Source organism: Crotalus tigris, unplaced genomic scaffold (genome assembly GCF_016545835.1).
Source record: "Crotalus tigris isolate CLP2741 ecotype Arizona unplaced genomic scaffold, ASM1654583v1 scf7180000024422.1470167, whole genome shotgun sequence".
Lineage (NCBI taxonomy): Eukaryota > Metazoa > Chordata > Lepidosauria > Squamata > Viperidae > Crotalus > Crotalus tigris.
This window is the reverse complement of record NW_024100588.1, coordinates 245,945-263,432: the sequence shown is the minus strand read 5'-3', so window position 1 is coordinate 263,432 and position 17,488 is coordinate 245,945. Positions and strand designations below refer to the sequence as shown.

General features: G+C 37.4%; 3 protein-coding genes across 11 annotated transcripts; all 3 read left to right on the top strand.

Annotated features, from left to right (window-relative positions):
- Nucleotides 1-1,356: 1,356 nt before the first annotated feature.
- Nucleotides 1,357-4,994, top strand: LOC120302064 (olfactory receptor 6C3-like). Of its 2 annotated transcripts, none has more exons than XM_039329994.1 (2): nucleotides 1,357-1,427; nucleotides 2,921-4,994. In XM_039329994.1, exon 2 carries the CDS (start codon nucleotides 3,104-3,106, stop codon nucleotides 4,055-4,057), a length of 954 nt encoding a protein of 317 aa, XP_039185928.1. In that variant the 5' UTR covers nucleotides 1,357-1,427; nucleotides 2,921-3,103; the 3' UTR covers nucleotides 4,058-4,994. The 2 variants fall into 2 exon arrangements, with proteins under 2 accessions (XP_039185928.1, XP_039185929.1); XM_039329995.1 differs by lacking the exon at nucleotides 1,357-1,427 and adding an exon at nucleotides 1,696-1,816.
- A 1,536-nt stretch (nucleotides 4,995-6,530) lies between these two features.
- LOC120302052 (olfactory receptor 49-like) lies at nucleotides 6,531-10,033 on the top strand. Of its 3 annotated transcripts, XM_039329966.1 has the most exons (3): nucleotides 6,531-6,785; nucleotides 6,866-6,969; nucleotides 8,086-10,033. In XM_039329966.1, exon 3 carries the CDS (start codon nucleotides 8,101-8,103, stop codon nucleotides 9,052-9,054), a length of 954 nt encoding a protein of 317 aa, XP_039185900.1. In that variant the 5' UTR covers nucleotides 6,531-6,785; nucleotides 6,866-6,969; nucleotides 8,086-8,100; the 3' UTR covers nucleotides 9,055-10,033. The 3 variants fall into 3 exon arrangements, with proteins under 3 accessions (XP_039185900.1, XP_039185901.1, XP_039185899.1); XM_039329967.1 differs by lacking the exon at nucleotides 6,866-6,969 and having other exon boundaries at nucleotides 8,153-10,033; XM_039329965.1 differs by lacking the exon at nucleotides 6,866-6,969.
- A 261-nt stretch (nucleotides 10,034-10,294) lies between these two features.
- On the top strand, nucleotides 10,295-15,823 carry LOC120302053 (olfactory receptor 49-like). Of its 6 annotated transcripts, none has more exons than XM_039329972.1 (4): nucleotides 10,295-10,837; nucleotides 11,530-11,690; nucleotides 13,086-13,205; nucleotides 14,106-15,823. In XM_039329972.1, the coding sequence occupies exon 4, from the start codon at nucleotides 14,317-14,319 to the stop codon at nucleotides 15,253-15,255; it is 939 nt and encodes a 312-aa protein (XP_039185906.1). In that variant the 5' UTR covers nucleotides 10,295-10,837; nucleotides 11,530-11,690; nucleotides 13,086-13,205; nucleotides 14,106-14,316; the 3' UTR covers nucleotides 15,256-15,823. The 6 variants fall into 6 exon arrangements, with proteins under 6 accessions (XP_039185906.1, XP_039185905.1, XP_039185904.1 ...); XM_039329971.1 differs by having other exon boundaries at nucleotides 11,428-11,690; XM_039329970.1 differs by having other exon boundaries at nucleotides 10,295-11,121.
- The last annotated feature ends 1,665 nt before the right edge of the window (nucleotides 15,824-17,488 follow it).

Below are 17,488 nucleotides of genomic sequence, written 5' to 3'. Positions count from 1 at the left end.
AAATGTGGAATTTCATAAACATACTGAAACAAACTACTACTATCATGTCACATCAATATTTGGGGAACTGCACCGCTTGCTTGTTTATTTCCAGGTTTATTTCAAAGTTGTGGTGAGCAAATTCTGAATGTTTTGAAAGTATCTGAGATGCCTTCTTCAAAAGACAAGCTTCCCATGAAAGAAAATCCCAATTAAGGAAGTGGGCAGCTTCAGTGAGAATTTTTGGTGTTGTCATAGAGGTGTTGTAACTTTGAATCTGGGTTGTAAATAGTCATGAGGAAATCCATTGTAATTTTGGTCATTAAATAAGTGACTGTTCATAACTTATACTGTGGTATAAGTTTTGGGGAGCTTCAAAATGTTATTGGTTTGGTCATTGCAGGGATGTGCATAGTGTTGGCAAAGTTTCTTTTTCCCAACACAATTACCCTGAAGTTAACAAGGAAATATATAAGAATCTGAAACTTGTCCTGTTGCTACTTTAATTCTGATGTTCACTTTCAGTGTCTTTATTCACTTGCTCAGAATTTGAGTAGTTTGCCCTATGTAGAAATTGGAAGGGCATATAAAAAAAGACTAAAGTATTATACAAGTAGTCCTTGACTTACAACTGAACACAAAATTTCTATTGCTAAGCAAGACAGTTGTTAAGCGAGTTGCACCTTATTTTACGACATTTTGGGCACAGTTATTAATTGAATCATACGGTCGTTAAGTGAATCTGGCTTTCCCCATTGGTTTTGTGGTCAGAAAGCAGCTGGGAAGGTTACCAATGGTGCACACATGAGCCTGGGACAGTGAAATTGTCCGAAATACACCCCAATTGCCAAGTGCCCAAATTTTAATCATGTGACCATGGGGATCCTGTAACGGTTGTAAATGTGAAAACTGGTCATAGTTTACTTTTTTTCAGTGCCATTGTAACCTCAAAGAGAGGTTAATCAAATAGTTGTAAGTTGAGGACTATCTTAATACATTAGAAAAATATTAGCTTATTAGCATCTGACCTTGCTTCTCCCCTCTTTCTTCCTTCAATTCTTTGTATTTAACGTCCTGTAAGTGTGAATTCGACTCTACCTGTCACGATGGAATGGAATGAGAATAGAATAGAATAGTATAGAATAGAATAGAATAGAATATTCAGAATTAATATTCTGAATTAAACTGAATTAAGTCCCCTAGTTCTTACATTATGGAGTTTCTTTGCTATTATGTTCATTGGAAATAATATAAGAGACAATCAGATTAGTCATGCCACATGGGGGTTCTGTAATGAGCAGCCAATATCAACATATACTGTAGTAGACATTTATTTGTGTATATAGAGCTTGCCCAAAAAGGTATCCAAGAGAAAAAAAAAATCTTTACATCTCTGGTTTTCCTGCTCTGACACATTTATGAAGTAACTACTGTACATAATTTTCAAGGTATATTTTAGGAGGGTGACCTGATTCAAAAATCATTAGTGGCATGTATCTTGGGCCATTGATCTACCAAAATGTGTTTGGGGTTAGATAAAGGGCATATTTAGTACAAACAAGGAATGGGGTATGTCTAGGTTAATAAAAAGAAGGACTAGGGGGTGACATGATAGCAGCCTTCCAATATCTCAGAGGTTGCCACAAAGAAGAGAGGGTCAACCTTTTTTTCCAAAGCACCAGATGACAGGACAAGAAGCAACGGATGGAAACTAATCAAGGAGCGAAGCAATCTAGAACCAAAGAGGAATTTCCTGACAGCTAGAACAATTAATCAGTGGAATAACTTGCCTCTAGAAGTTGTGTACGCTCCAGCTTATCTTAGCTGTCTTCACCAGGTCTTTTTTTACATATAAAAAAGTATTTTATTAATTTTTTAATTGTTACAATTCAGTAGTGGTTGATGAACAATGTATTGTCTGGGATATATATATATATATATATATATATATATATATATATATATATATATATATATATATATTTGCCTAGTAATAGAAGTTAAATTCTTACTCTCTGTCTCGTGGTAAAATAAGGATCTCTTAGCAGTCTTAACAGAGGATTTGTCTGCAGTTGTTTAAAAAAATTAACCAGCTTATCTTAGCTTCCTTCACCAGGTCTTGAATGATGCTAAGGAAAGATGAATTTCTATGAGAATTTCTATGAGAGAGAATTTCTGTCTTTGTATCACCACTTCCCCAGATTCACCACTCAGTCTTTGCTTCTGAATTACAGCACAATCTAACATTTAATAGAAATTTTCAAAGATGCTTCAGTTGGGATTTGGTTAAGGGAAATATATGGACACATGGATCCTGAGGTGCCTAGCATGTTTTTCAGACTAGGATCATCTTCTGTTTTAGAGTTTCAAGACTGATGAACCATATCATTTGAATGTATATTACATATTCCAAAAGATTTGTTCACTTAAAGGGCCAATGAATTAAATTGATTTAAAAGCACAATGTAATGTAGAACAAAAAGGTTGCATTCTTCTTTTTAACCTATAGAGCTTTTTAAATATATATATACAATATTTTTTTAAAAAAGTTATTTAGAACTGGAGGAGAAATAATTTTGATTCACATTTTGGGGTGAATTTACTTATAATTAGACTCACCCACTGTAAAACATCCACAACATTTATTGTCCTTCAGTATTTGCATTTTTTTTTAAAAAAAAAAATTGTACTTCAAGGTTTAGAAAAATGAACACTTAAAAGTTATATGACAATTAGAAAAAAAAGCAGATTCCCACAATAACAGAACAGGATAACAGAAATAACAGAAAATAATTTCATATTTTCATAAAATTCAATGTGAAATAAATCATTTCCTGTTTTCCTAAAATTCAGCAAAGCCCCATTTCCGTAAGATGTACTCATCAATTCATCAAATGTTTTGAAAAGAACTGACATCCTTTCCGTGTAAATATTTCTTCAGGAGAAAATCACCCTCCTGAAAGAGAGAACTGGGCATCTTCAGAAGACAAAAGGAACTTGAAGGAATTGGGTCATAATGAAATTCTGGTTACTGGAGAGGTTTCAAGGCAAGGTAACTCAGCTGAATATTGAAATTACATGAAAGTATCTTCTATCAATTCCTGATCAGGGTTCCATAGTAACCATGAAAGGCAATGAAACGAGAATCAGTGAGTTCATACTTCTGGGCTTCACAGACATTCGAAAACTGCAGCTCCTATTCTTCGTCATCCTTCTCTTTTCCTACTTCCTCACTATTACTGGAAATGCTCTGATCATCATCCTGGCTAATAGAGACTACAGGCTACACAGCCCAATGTATTTCTTCCTCTGGAATTTTTCTGTTTTGGAGATTGGATTTACCACTGCTGTAACTCCCCAAACCTTGTCCCATCTTTTGATGGCCCATAAAATTGTTCCCTATGTTGGTTGCATGATACAGCTTTTCATGTATTTACATCTGGGCACCACTGAGTTCTTCCTCTTAGCAGTCATGTCCTATGATAGATACCTGGCCATCTGTAACCCTTTACGCTACCCATCCATCATGCAGAAGAGTTTATGCACTTTGCTGGTTCTCTGTTGCTGGATTGGAAGCTTCCTCCTCATCATTGGTCCCTTTGTGATCTTCCTACAGCTTCCAATGTGCAACTCAAACATCCTGGACCATTTCTTCTGCGACAACACACCATTGATCCAACTCCTTTGTGGGGACACTAGACTTCTGGAACTGTTTGGGTTTGTCACTGCTGTGCTTTCCTTGCTGGGGACTTTAACCATTTCAGTAGTTTCCTATGTCAACATAATAAAAACTATCTTGAACATCCCATCTGCTACAGGGAGAAAGAAGGCGTTTTCCACCTGTGCCTCTCACTTCATTGTTGTGTCCATCACCTACGGGAGCTGCATCTTCCTTTATATCAACCCATCCCAGACAAGCAAAGTGGAGTTTGGCAAAATAGTGGCCATTCTCAACACCATTGTTTCCCCTTTGCTCAATCCTTTCATTTACAGCTTGAGAAACCGACAAGTTCAGGAAGCCTTGAAAGATCTATTGAGAAAGCTAGCAGTCTTTATTAAAGGTCCAAGGAAAACCTGAGAACATCGTTCTTTGTGGACTTGGTGTATCTGATATCTGGTTTGTGGGGCTGACCAATATGCCTTTATTTGATAGTTTGAAGTAGCATTTCCGTTCATCAAAGCCTTATGGTTGAACCTTTGTGGAATATCCATTGAAGTTCTCCAGCACTGAAGGGTCTGATAAATGTGGTCTTCATGTTAGGTTACATATAACTGTCATGGGGTTTCTTTATCTGTTTCTTTTCCCCTAAATCTTAAGAGTAGATAGATATTTTTCAAAAGTGGAAGTTGAGGAAAGAGGATTTCCTTGGAACACCTCAATGTTTCAGACCATAAAATCACAGGATTAGAAGGGACTTTGGATGTTTTCTTGTCCAGCCCTCTGCTCAAGGGAAGAGATCTTATAGCATTCAGGTCAAATGGTTGTCCAGTCTATTTTGAAAACCTTCGCTGATGGATCACCCACAACTGAGAGAGGCAAGTTAATTGTTTTCACCATTAGAAAACCTCACCTTACTTCTAGGTTGGATCTTTCTTTAACAAGCTTCCTCCATTCTTTGGTCCATCATGTTGGTTCTATCTAAAATGTCTTCCCCACAGAGGTCCCATGCAGCTGTCAGAGAATTAATGCAACATGACATTTAATCTCCCCACTATTACATACACACAGATACACCTTCCTGAAGATCTTTGGTTTGGGTGTTGAAGGTTGGGACTGGCAACCATTCCAAACCACTGTTGAATTGAGCCTTGCATCCTAAGGATGAGTGTGCAAAGAGGAATTGGTGAGTATATGAAATCAAGACTCGAATGGACAAGGCCATGTTTGTGTTGGAAACAGGTGAATGTCAAGCTCTGAAGAACTCTTACGCTGTTTCATCCATTACTGCTTCTCAGACTCAGGGGGAGGAGAGGGGTGAATGAAATGCAGACGTCAGATATTGGTTTTCCTTTCATGTGTGCCAAAATGATGTACTCAATAAAGCTTTACATTGGAGATTGGATCATCTTAGCTGTGTTTACTTCATTGGGTTTGTCAGTCGGAACCTTTACAGTGAAATGAATTAGTAGTGAAGAGAAAATGGTTGGACAAATCAGAATCCCTCAATATCCATTCTGAAGAAGGTTAACATTACTGAATTCTGGGGAGATGGGTTCTCACCCAGGAATTCATCAGTGGATGTTCTCTGTTCAAGAAATCACATGTTTGCCTCTGTGTTTGACTTCATACACAAACACAAAAATATCTATGTAGTAAAACTTCAGTTTAATGACTCATGTGGGGAGGAGGAGATTTGTCCATTGCATCTGGTTCTCCATTAAATCCAGATCTATGAAACTGATCTAATTTACTGCTCCAATTATGTGCATTAATGCAAACAGCATAAATAAACAGCTGATATACCTTATTTTTGTAGCTATATGTATATATGCACAAGGACACACATATACAGACCATAAAATATTCATTTTATGTACCTGTATTAAACTGATTTGGGATAGAATGGGTAAAACAGGAGTCCAATCTTCAATCCCACAAATGTGGCATATGTAGAGGGGTTTAGGTGGGGGTGGGTGCCTATTACTATCATTCCTATACAGGATAGATGATAAATAGATCAAATGATAGATAGATAGATAGATAGATAGATAGATAGATAGATAGATAGATAGGAGAGAGAGGGAGGGAGAGAGAGGGAGAGAGAGGGAGAGAGAGAAAGAGAGAGAGAGGGAGAGAGAAGACAGGAAAGCAGGCAGGCAAATGTGGATAAATAGATAATTAATTAAACAATCAGAAACTTTGATGACAGTTTTTGATTTAATTTATCCTTCTATTTGGCTTTCATATTACCCAGATTTTTCATATACTTTGGTGATGAGATTTTTCTCCACTGGATGCTGGAGAATGGAAGGATTTATATTTTTTACAGTCATCTGGTCATTAGTACTCTTTCTGAGAGTCCTTCTCTTGGACGTGCTAACAACCAGATGTCTGCAAAGAATATAAATCCTCTCATTCTCCACCATTCAGTCAGAACTGAAGAAGCTTCTTGGATGAGAAGCAAAACATCTTCAGGTAAAACAAAGAAAGTCCAGTTGCTTTTTGAAAAAGCACCTTTGGGAAAACCATGACCTGGATAACTGAGAATCTCTATAGAGGTGTCTTGGATTAAGTGAAAGGGGTCTTTAGTAGAACTAAGGCAGAGCCTACATTGTTTGATTTCCGCTATTCCCCAATTTTGAAATTGTTAAATGAAGAAGGATTACCACTCAAGAAAGGACATCAGGATTTGCTCAACATCTACAGCAAGAAGTTCTCAAAAGTTTCTACCTGGATTCTATAGCCTTGAGATGATTATAGTAATGGAGAAGTAACTTTAGACACCAGCATATTTGCTAAACAGAATCCATTAGGGACATCAGTGTAACATCCCTCAGCTGCTTAAAGCAAATGCATTTTCCCAGCTTCCCTTGAACGTCTTCTGCATTTATTGAAGAAAGCATTTCTTTGATGGAATCACACCTGTTACCTGCATATCACAACATGCTCATATTCACCTTTTCAATTTGCGCAAATGAACTGCAGTACACTCTAGATTTAACAATTGTTTTTTAAAGAGACTTCAACTGATATTTGGTGAAGAAAAATACATGGACACATGAATGCTGAGGAATCTGGCTTGTTCATTCCATACTAAGATCTTCTTCCCCTATTTTAGTACTCCAAGACTGAAGAAATATAAAGTGTGAGTATATTCTATATTTGTGCAAAAAAAGCAAAGCTTTCTAAGCTTAGAAGCCCAATGAATTATGTGAACTTTTTTAGAAATAGGAATAGGAATATTCTTTACTGGCCAAATGTTTGACTGGACACACAAGGAATTTGTCTCTGGCACATAAGCTCTCGGTGTACATACAAACAACAAAGTGGTAAGTCATAGATTATAAATCATAAGATATAAATCATAAGATACAAATAACAAGTGATAAATCATAAGATACCAATAGGAGAAGGTAGTAGGAAAGATGAGAAGATGAGAAAAATGAGAAGGATAATAGCAATATAGCCCTACCACATGAGTAATAAAATTACTGCTACATGGGTATTAGTTAAAACAGATGTGTAATCTAGAATGAAAAGTGCTAGATTCTTCTTTAAGTATATATATAGTCTTTTATAAGATTTTATTATAATATTTGAAATGTAACCCTGTCCTTTCAATGGTGCAAGATACAAATCACATTTTGAAGGTGATTTGGGAAATCATTTCATTATTTGCATTTCTTTTCTAGCTTTTTGTAAAGCTGTTAGGTGTCTCTGTGTTTTCCAAAGACATCAAGTTGTTTACTTTCACTTTTTTCTATACCATGTTTAGATTATTAATCCCCCAGAAAGGGAAAAAAATTGTTGTAGGAATCATTTTCAGAACACAATTAATTCAAAGAATCACATTTCGGCAAGGTTATTGGTTGGACAATATTGGAAGAAAGATTCTTTGCCTACTGTAGAAGAATGGTTGCTTAAAGTTTCTAATTTAGCAGAAATGGCTAAAATTTCTGCTTATTTGAAGGATCACTCACAAGAAAGATACATCTCGGTGTGGAGAAGATGGATAAATTTTGTACAGAATGAATATGGGGTTAGAAAGTATTATTTAGTTTTTGAATAACTTAAAGTTTAAAATGGGAATCATTTATATTGTTAATTATGCTTTTGCTTGAAATTTTTCTTTTGTATTTGAGTTAAAGTATTTTAGGTTTTATTTTTGTATAGTTGGATAAATTTCGTTAGAATTTGTTTGTTTATCTCTTTTTTAACCCTGTAATCAGCTCTGGGAAGTAAGGGGGGAGGGTAAGGGAGGGGGGAGGTAGGCGGGATATTATATTGTATTGTATTAAAAATTTGTATAAAACTTTTCAATAAAAAAAAGAATCATATTCAATTACTATACTTAGAGTAGCATTTTCAAGGTAGGCGTGCAATTATTCAGTTGAATATTAATATTAAGTGAACTAATTGTCGTCTTCTATTAAATTCCTGATCAGAGTTCTATAGTAACCATGAAAAGCAATGAATCAAGAATCACCGAGTTCATACTTCTTGGTTTCACAGACATTCGGAAACTGCAGCTCCTGTTCTTTGTCATCCTTCTCTTTTCCTACTTATTGACCATCACAGGAAATTCGGTGATTATTATCCTGACTAACCTGGACCATCGTCTACACACCCCGATGTATTTTTTCCTTTGGAATTTCTCTATTATGGAAATCGGTTTCACCACTGTCATCACCCCTCCAACCTTGTCACATTTGCTGATGGGTCATAAAAATGTTCCCTATGTTGGTTGCATGATACAGTCTTTCATGTATTTCCATCTGGGCACCACTGAGTTCTTCCTCTTAGCGGTCATGTCCTATGATAGATACCTGGCCATCTGTAACCCCTTACGCTACCCATCCATCATGCAGAAGAGTTTATGCAGTTTGCTGGTTTTCTGTTGCTGGATTGGAAGCTTCCTCCTCATCATTGGTCCCTCTGTGATCTTCCTACAGCTTCCAATGTGCAATTCAAACATCCTGGACCATTTCTTCTGTGACAACACACCATTGATCCAACTCCTTTGTGGGGACACTAGACTTCTTGAACTGTTTGGGTTTGTCACTGCTGCGCTTTCATTGCTGGGGACTTTAACCATTTCAGTAGTTTCCTATGTCAACATAATAAAAACTATCTTGAACATCCCATCTGCTACAGGGAGAAAGAAGGCATTTTCCACCTGTGCCTCTCACTTCATTGTTGTGTCCATCACCTACGGGAGCTGCATCTTCCTTTATATCAGCCCATCCCAGGCAAGCAAAGTGGAGTTTGGCAAAATAGTGGCCATTCTCAACACCATTGTTTCCCCTTTGCTCAATCCTTTCATCTACAGCTTGAGAAACCTACAAGTTCAGGAAGCCTTGAAAGATCTGTTGAGACAGGTAGCAGTCTTTATTAAAAGTCCAAGGAAAACCTGAGAATATCGTTCTTTGTGGTCTGATAAATGTGCTCTTTGTGTTAGGTTACATATAAGTGTCATGGGGTTCCTTTAGGTCATAGGAAAACCTGTCAGATGCTCTCAGAAGGACCTGATATACTGCCACCAGCAGAAATATGAGTAAGTTGTCAAACATTTCAATTTTGATCATATGAACATGATGATGCTGCAACATTTGTAAATGTGAAGAAGAATCATAAGTCATCTTTTTCAATGCCATTGTAACTTCGAAAGGTCACTTTTAAGTCAAGCACTACCAGTCGTATTGGAGACAATATGGCTGATTAGCTGGATGGATACTTAACAGAATCTCTCAACAACCATACTGAAGAAAGGATATATTCCTGAAATATATGAAAGTGGTTTAGAAAGGCTATTTGTCCCTCTTTAAGTCACTTATTTTAGCATCACTGCACCAAAAGGTCACTAAACAAATGATTGTAAGTCAAGGACTACCTTTAAATAACTGTGAATATAGCTGGTGGGATATCAGCTAACCTGGTTAAGCAGATAGGAATCCAGTCATTGTGTATAAGTCTTTCCATTTAGCTAGACTGGTTTCCATGGAACCATTTTATGGATAGAATGTGCCCCTTTATATAAAGTGGATTTTTGAAGTTAGATCTCTCCAGCATGAATTCAGTCCGCTATTACAGATTTCCCCAATGTTTCTGGCTTTGTGGACTGGTGGGGAGAGGGGCTGGTTCCACATGAGTGGCTGGCAAGTGCGCATGCATGCATGCATGGAGCTCTGTTGGCATGATCGGCATACATGCACACTTGCCGCTCATGCACCTGAAGTGTGTGTGCATTCTCTCACCCACTGCTTGCGCAAGTGAGGATGTGCACTTGTGCTCACTGGCCATTTTTTTTATTGAAAATTTTTAAGATTTTACAATAACAAAAACAAAACAATTTTCCCCAACCCTCCCCAACCCTCCCTCAACCTCCTCCGACTATCCCAGAGCTGGATATAGGCTTAATTAAAATTTCTTCAAAAAATCTTAAGAAAAATATAAAATATAAGTAAATCTAGATACATTACTTTAACGAATTACAAAATGATTAACAATAATATATATGTAAAAAAAACATAAATACCAGAAAAAAGAAAAGAAAAAAAAATACATAAAAAACATAAAAAAGAGATTAACTTTTCAATATAGGTTATAAAACTGTAAACAAATCTAAATACATTACTTAAACAAATTATAAAATAATTAAGAGTAAAATATATATAAAGAAAGATAAGTACAAAAAAAGAAAAGAAATAGAAAAAAAGAAAGAAAAAAATTGGCTTTTCAAAAAGATTAGCTTTTCAATATAAGTTATTACTCACTGGCCATTTTTGTGGCCAGGTTGCAATCACTTCACGGACCACTAGTGGGCTATGGCCCACAGGTTGGGGACCCCTGCTCTATTATACTATACTGTATCTTGGTTTTGTATCATTGTTTGGGTATAAAATATTCTGGAAATAAAGAGAATGTGGTTGAATGAACAATGCTTAGTCACATCATATGGGGATTCAGACAACCTCTAATGAGTACCTAATATCAACCAATAGTATAAATTATTTGGTATAGATAGATACTAAGTAAATAAGGAGTCCCTGAGGATTTTACTCTGCTAGTCATTGCTGACAAAAGGGGGCGGTACTCATCTTCATTTCAAGACTATTGAGCTAGTGTCGTCCAAAGACATTTCCACAATTATGTGGCCAGCATGATGTCATGAAGCACGGTTACCTTCCCACCAAAGTGGTACCTATTTATTTATTCGCATTTGCATGTTTTTGAATAGCTAGCTTGGCAGGAGCTGGGATGAGGATGGGAGCTTACCCCATTGTATGGTGTTTGGGTATCGAACTTGGGCTGTCTGGCTTTCCAATCAACAAGCCCAGCATCTTAACCATTCAGCCACTGTATCACCCTTATAGATAGAAGTTGCCCCAAGGGCTAATCTAAATAAGCATAACTATATCTCTGAAATTGTTTGCTCTGTAATGACACGTATACCTATCACACCAAAGTAAATGACTTTTAAGGTAAGCTTTGGAAGGTCAAAATTATCCGAAGTTCATTAGTGGTCCATCAAAATATATATTTTTTTTTGATTTAGGTGAAAGGCATTTTTAGTAAAAATAGGTCAATATTGTCTGAGATCAGGAAGAGCTATTCCCCAATCTTGAACTTGTTAAATGAAGAGGAAGGATTTACAGTCAAGAAGGGATAGGTGGATTTTCTTAATATCTATGAGAAAATGTTCTCAAAAGCTTTTTTCTGGAGTCTACATCCTTTAACTGTTTGTGGTGGTGGAGAAGTAACTTGAAGAACTTTCAATTTTTCTGTAGCTAAGAACTTCAAACAAAATCCCTTAGGGACATCAGTATGGTATCTCTCAGCTGCTTAAAGCAAATTATCTTTTCGAAGCTTCTCCTGGCTGTTTTTTGTAGGTCCTACAGAAAGAAGCATTTCTTTGAAAGAGCTTCTATCTTCATATCACCACATGCTTACCATTTAGTCTTTGGACCTGAATCACAGCACAACCTAACATTTAATAGCAAAAGAGCCTTCAACTGAGGTTTAGTCAACACATGGACACATGGATTCTCAGGTGCCTAGCTTATTCATTCCATACCAAGTTCATTCTTTTTTTTTAGTATTATTATTAATTCTTATAAGGACAAAGATTTGTTGCTTTTAGGGAGTTAATAAATTGAACTTTTTAAAAAGAAAAAACAAATTTGTAATCTACTATTATTTATTTGATTTTTGTTTATCCCATCTTTATAAGTAACTCAAAGCAAAGGGTTAGAGTCTTCTTATGTATACAGTATTTTCTAAAATATTTGAAATGTATCCATCTCCTTTCAGTGGCTATAAGATTCCAATTTCCTTTTGAAGGTTTTGGAAGCTGAGGGAGAAATCACTCTGATTCACATTTTCTTGGTGGATTTATTTAATTTAACATAATGGGAAATATGTAGCAGAAAGAGTAGCAAAACTTGGGTGTGGAGTTAAAAGAAGGATCAGCCTAGAATCCCTACATAGCCACAAGTGAGCTAACTCCAATCCTCCTTGATTTTGTTGACCCTTATCTAACTCTAAGCAGGTTCTGACCATCAGTTGAGAAGATTTCTGTGCATAGGCTTTTTAACAATAAATCAGTTTACAAGGACCTTCATGTATTTTACTCCTGACAAAATTATATTTCAGCCTTTGTGTTCCTTTACAAAACCCTTTTCTGGATTTTGTAAAGCTGTGTTTTACAGCTTAGCAGGGACACTTAAAACTCTACAGCAATTTGGGGAAATTGCTACAGTTTAGTTAAGTGTAATAGGAAGCCTTGCATGCCTTCCAATAATTAAGCAAATGATTAACAAATGGACTCAAAACCCTGATTTGAAAATTGCATTATAGGAGGAAGAATGAAAGGATTTTATGGAGCAGACAGACATTTAACTGTATTTTTATAGTATAGTACAGCCAATAACAAATGATAATCTGATTTTTTTTCCTGCCCATTTATTTTATTGTCATCATAATCCAATATTTCAGATGTAGATCTGACTTGGAGGTCTGATCTGTCAATCTTCCATATGCAAGAAGATAATTTATTGAAACACTTGGCTAAGTACTGCTATATTTTATTTTATTTTATTTTTAATGTCACATTTATATCTGTAAAAGGACAAGGAAAAAATGTTGGGGGACTTAATTTAGAAAAAGGACACACGTGAGTATATAAGTATATACAAATGTAGAACTGAGAAAGATTCCCCCCCAAAACCTTCACAACACTAAAAAGCAGCCACAGAATGAGGAAAGAAAAAAAAACACAAAACTGAATTAATGTTCATCATTTTTTCTGAAGAAACATGTTAGGCTGAAGAGGGATTGCATGGTCATCTGAATTCAAAAACGAGAATAAATAACTACACTATAGTTGGGCAGAAGACAGTCAATTAACAGGGAATAAACCCAAGGTTATGATAATCTTCCTGTACAGGATCAGTGTTAGAAGAATAAATTTGGGCTAATCTAAGCTGGAATTACATAAGAATGAGACTGGACATGCTGTTTGAAAAGGAAGATGCTTATTCGAGAACATAAAAGACATCATTCAGAGGTAGGCTACAGTTTCAAATCTTGAGGTTGGGGGTGTTTATAGGGAAAATAGTCTTTGTGTTTTGAAGTGTTTATCTTTGGCAAATTCCTTCAGCCTGTCAACTTTGGGGAGTCCTCCTTGTGTGCGTTCCTAAAAGCTATATATATTAAAGGATTTATCTTGTTAGCTATTCTTTGAAATGAATACAATTTCAGCCTGACAATGGACTATCATATTGAAAGATAAGCAATCTTTGCTGGATTGTGTTTATCTCTGTCCTTTCAGCTATTGACAGATGATATTGTTGATTTAAGGAGTTCACGGGGAGTGCATGAATAAATTGATTTCTAAATTGATTTTCTTCCCACCTTAGCTTTCCAAATATCCTGAATCAATTGTTATACCAGTGATGAATAGAACAGAATAGAATAAAGAATAGAATAGAATAGAATAGAATAGAATAGAATAGAAGAGAAGAGAAGAGAAGAGTTGGAAGGGACCTTGGAGGTCATCTAGTCCAACCCCCTATTCAGGCAGGAAATCCTATACCATTTCAGACAAATGGCTGTCCAGTCTCTTCTTAAAAACTTCCAGTGTTGGAGCATTCACAACTTCTGGAGGCAGGTTATCCCACTGATTAATTGTTCTCACTGTCAGGGAATGTCTCCTTAGTTCTAGGTTGCTTCTCTCCTTGATTAGTTTCCATCCGTTGCTTCTTGTCCTGCCTTCTAGTGCTTTGGAAAATAGCTTGACTCCCTCTTCTTTGTGGCAACTCCTTAGATAGTGAAACAGTGCTATTATGTCACCCCTAGTCCTTCTTTTCATTAAACTAGATATACCCAATTCCAGCAACCGTTCCTTATATGTTTTTCCCTCCAGTCCCCTGATCATCTTTGTTGCTCTTCTCTGTACTCTTTCTAGAGTCTCAAGACCTTTTTTACATCGTGGTGACCAAAACTGGATGTGGTATTCCAAGTGTGGCTTTACCCAGGCATTGTAAAGTGGTATCAACACTTCACGTGATCGTATTAACACTTCATTTGATCTTGCCTAGTTTCAGATTCTTAACCAATGAAAGCTCACCTAATTCACCAAGGGTTTATGTCCACAGATTGCTCACAACTAAGATAAGATGGTGAACCAAACCAAGACTGAGGAGATCTTATTGCTAGGATTTACTGAAAGTCACCAGCCTGAGATGCTTTTATTTACCCTTATCTTGGTCATGTACCTGATGGCCATAGCTGGAAACATTCTGATTGTTATTATCACCCTTGTGGATGTCCACCTCAGGACCCCAATGTATTATTTCCTCAGGAATTATGCCATCTTGGAAATTGGATACACTTCAGCTGTCATTCCCAAAGCTTTGAGCAATTTGGCGTTGGGGAAGAAAACCATCTCTTATGTGGGATGTATAAGCCAATTGTTTTTTTATTTCTTTTTGGGCACTACCGATTTTTTCCTTCTGACGGTTATGTCTTTTGACCGTTATGTGGCCATCTGCAATCCTTTAAGATATACCACCATCATGAACCAATGTATCTGCACTTGGATGGTGCTGATTTCTTGGGTTGCAGGATTCATCTTGATTTTTAGTCAAACCGTATCTTTTGCACAATTCCCCATCTGTGGCTCAAACATCATTGACCATTTTTTTTGTGACAGTAAACCATTGCTGAAGCTTCTCTGTGGGGACACACATCTCCTGGAGCTGGTTGGCTTCATCCTTTCTGTTTTTTCACTTCTAGGGACTTTAGCCATCACTACAATATCCTACACGGTCATAATTTCCACCATCCTTCACATTCCAACTGCTGCAGGAAGGAAGAAGGCCTTCTCCACCTGTGCCTCCCACATCATTGTGGTCTCTATTACGTATGGTAGTTGCATCTCTATGTACCTCATACCCATGGAAAGTGAAGGGAAAAATTTCAACAATGCGGTGGCCATCCTCAACAATGTGGTTTGTCCCCTCATGACCCCATTTGTCTACACTCTGAGGAACAAGCAGGTCAAAGATGCTTTGAAAGACACCTTGGGCTGCAAGAGGATAACTAGCAAAATATGAGGAACATCAACATCCTTGAAAGAGGAAAGGAAAAAAAAGAGAATAAATGTGAACAGAGTAAAAATAGATCAGTGATCTCTGTTCAACCTGTGATTTACTAATTGATTGATTGATTGATCAGACGCCTATGTAATTATTTTGGAGTGGTAGTTGAGGGGTGATGAAATATTTTATATTGGAAGTTTTGGTACTGGTTCATTGCAAAAAGTTTCTTAATGCATGCTTACAATAAAATAGACTCATCTAGTGGTGTTTCCTGTCTGGTCTACCTCACAAGGTTGAAATCCATCTTGCAAATCTGAAATCACACCAGTTCGCTCCCCCTATCCCCAACTTTCCCTTTACAGGTTAAGAAATTAGGAGAGTCTCTTCTGAGCCTCTTGGTCCACCCACATACCTGCTGGGATGAATTTTACCTGATTGTTCTGTTGACCATCTCCCATGGTGTTTCCCATTTACTATTACACTATTTTCCAAGGCACTTGAAGGTAGGACAAGAAGCAACGGATGGAAAGAGAGAAGCAACTTAGAACTAAGGAGAAACTTCCTGACAGTGAGAACAATTAACCAGTGGAACAGCCTGCCTCCAAAAGCAGTGAATACTCCAACACTGGAAGTTTTTAAGAAGAGATTGGACAGCCATTTGTCCAAAATGATGTAGGGTTTCCTGCCTGAGCAGGGGGTTGGACTAGATGACCTCCAAGGTCCCTTCCAACATCATCATCATCATCATCATCATTATTATTATTATTATTATTATTATTATTATTATTATTATTATTATTATTATTATGGATCATCTCACAGTCAGCCAGATGTTCAGACTGGATTTGGCATTTTGTCTACCTATCAAGTTGTTGTTGTTGTTGTTGTTATTATTATTATTATTTAGATAAACTTGAAAGGGGAAGACATAATTAGAATTAATATTATTTTCCTAAAAGAAGCATTCAACACATAAATATCTATGGAGGTTCTCAGTTATCCAGGTTACAGTTGTCCCAAAGGTGCTTTTTCTGGGAAGCAACTGGACTTTTTTTTCCTTTGAAGACGTTTTGCTTCTTATCCAAGAGGCTTCTTCAGCAGAAGAAGCTTCTTGCATGGGAAGCGAAACGTCTTCAAAGAAAAACAGAAAGTCTTGTTGACTCCTGGAAAAAGCACCTGTGGGACTACATGAATAGTTTTAGAATAACCAGTAGGGGGCGGCAAAGACCAGGCTGAACAAGAGTCTACCCAAATATGTCAGAAAACATATTTAAAAATAGACATTTTTCTAGCACATGTAGTGACTAAGGTGATGGTGAAGCAGTTTATTCAACAGAGAAGCAGGCCATTGCCTTCTCATATGGCTTCCTTTTGCCTTGCAGACTTTGGAGGTCCACATGAAAAAAAGAGAGCAAAAAGGATCACTTGTATGGAGGTTGCAGGTGGGAAGAGAAGGGTGAAACGGCCTCATCTCAGACGCTGCAGTCCCAGTGCAAACGTGTCCACATGCAAGCTAATCCAATCCCACCCCTGGATTGATTGTGCACTGTGTTACTGTGTGCTAATGTAATATGCACAGGTGGCCCTCGACACCGTTTCAAGATACAATGGCACCAGAACGAGATGAGATGAGATGGGATAGGTGAGATGAGATGAGATGAGATAAGATGGGGTAAGGTAGGATAAGGTAAGGTAAGGTGAGCTGAGCTGAGCTGGGCTGGGCTGGGCTGGGCTGGGCTGGGCTGGGATAAGATGGGATGGGATGGGATGGGACGGGACGGGACGGGACGGGACGGGATGGGACGGGATGGGATGGGACAGGACAGGACAGGACAGGATAGGATAGAACAGAGCTGGAAAGGACCAGACCTCTGCTCAAGCAGGAGAAGATGAGATGAGATGAGATGAGATGAGATGATGAGATGAGATAAGATGAGATGGGATGGGATGGGATGGGATGGGATGGGATAAGATAGAACAGTGCTGGAAAGGACCTTGGAGGTCTTCTAGTCCAGCCCCCTGCTCAAGCAGGAGAAGATAGATGAGATGAGATAGGATAGGATAGGATAGGATAGGATAGGATAGGACAAGACAGGACAGGACAGGACAGGACAGGACAGGACAGGGCAGGGCAGGACAGGACAGGACAGGACAGGACAGGACAGGATAGGATAGGATAGGATAGAGCTGGAAAGGACCTTGGAGGTCTTCTAGATAAGATAAGTTAAGATGAGATGAGATGAGATAA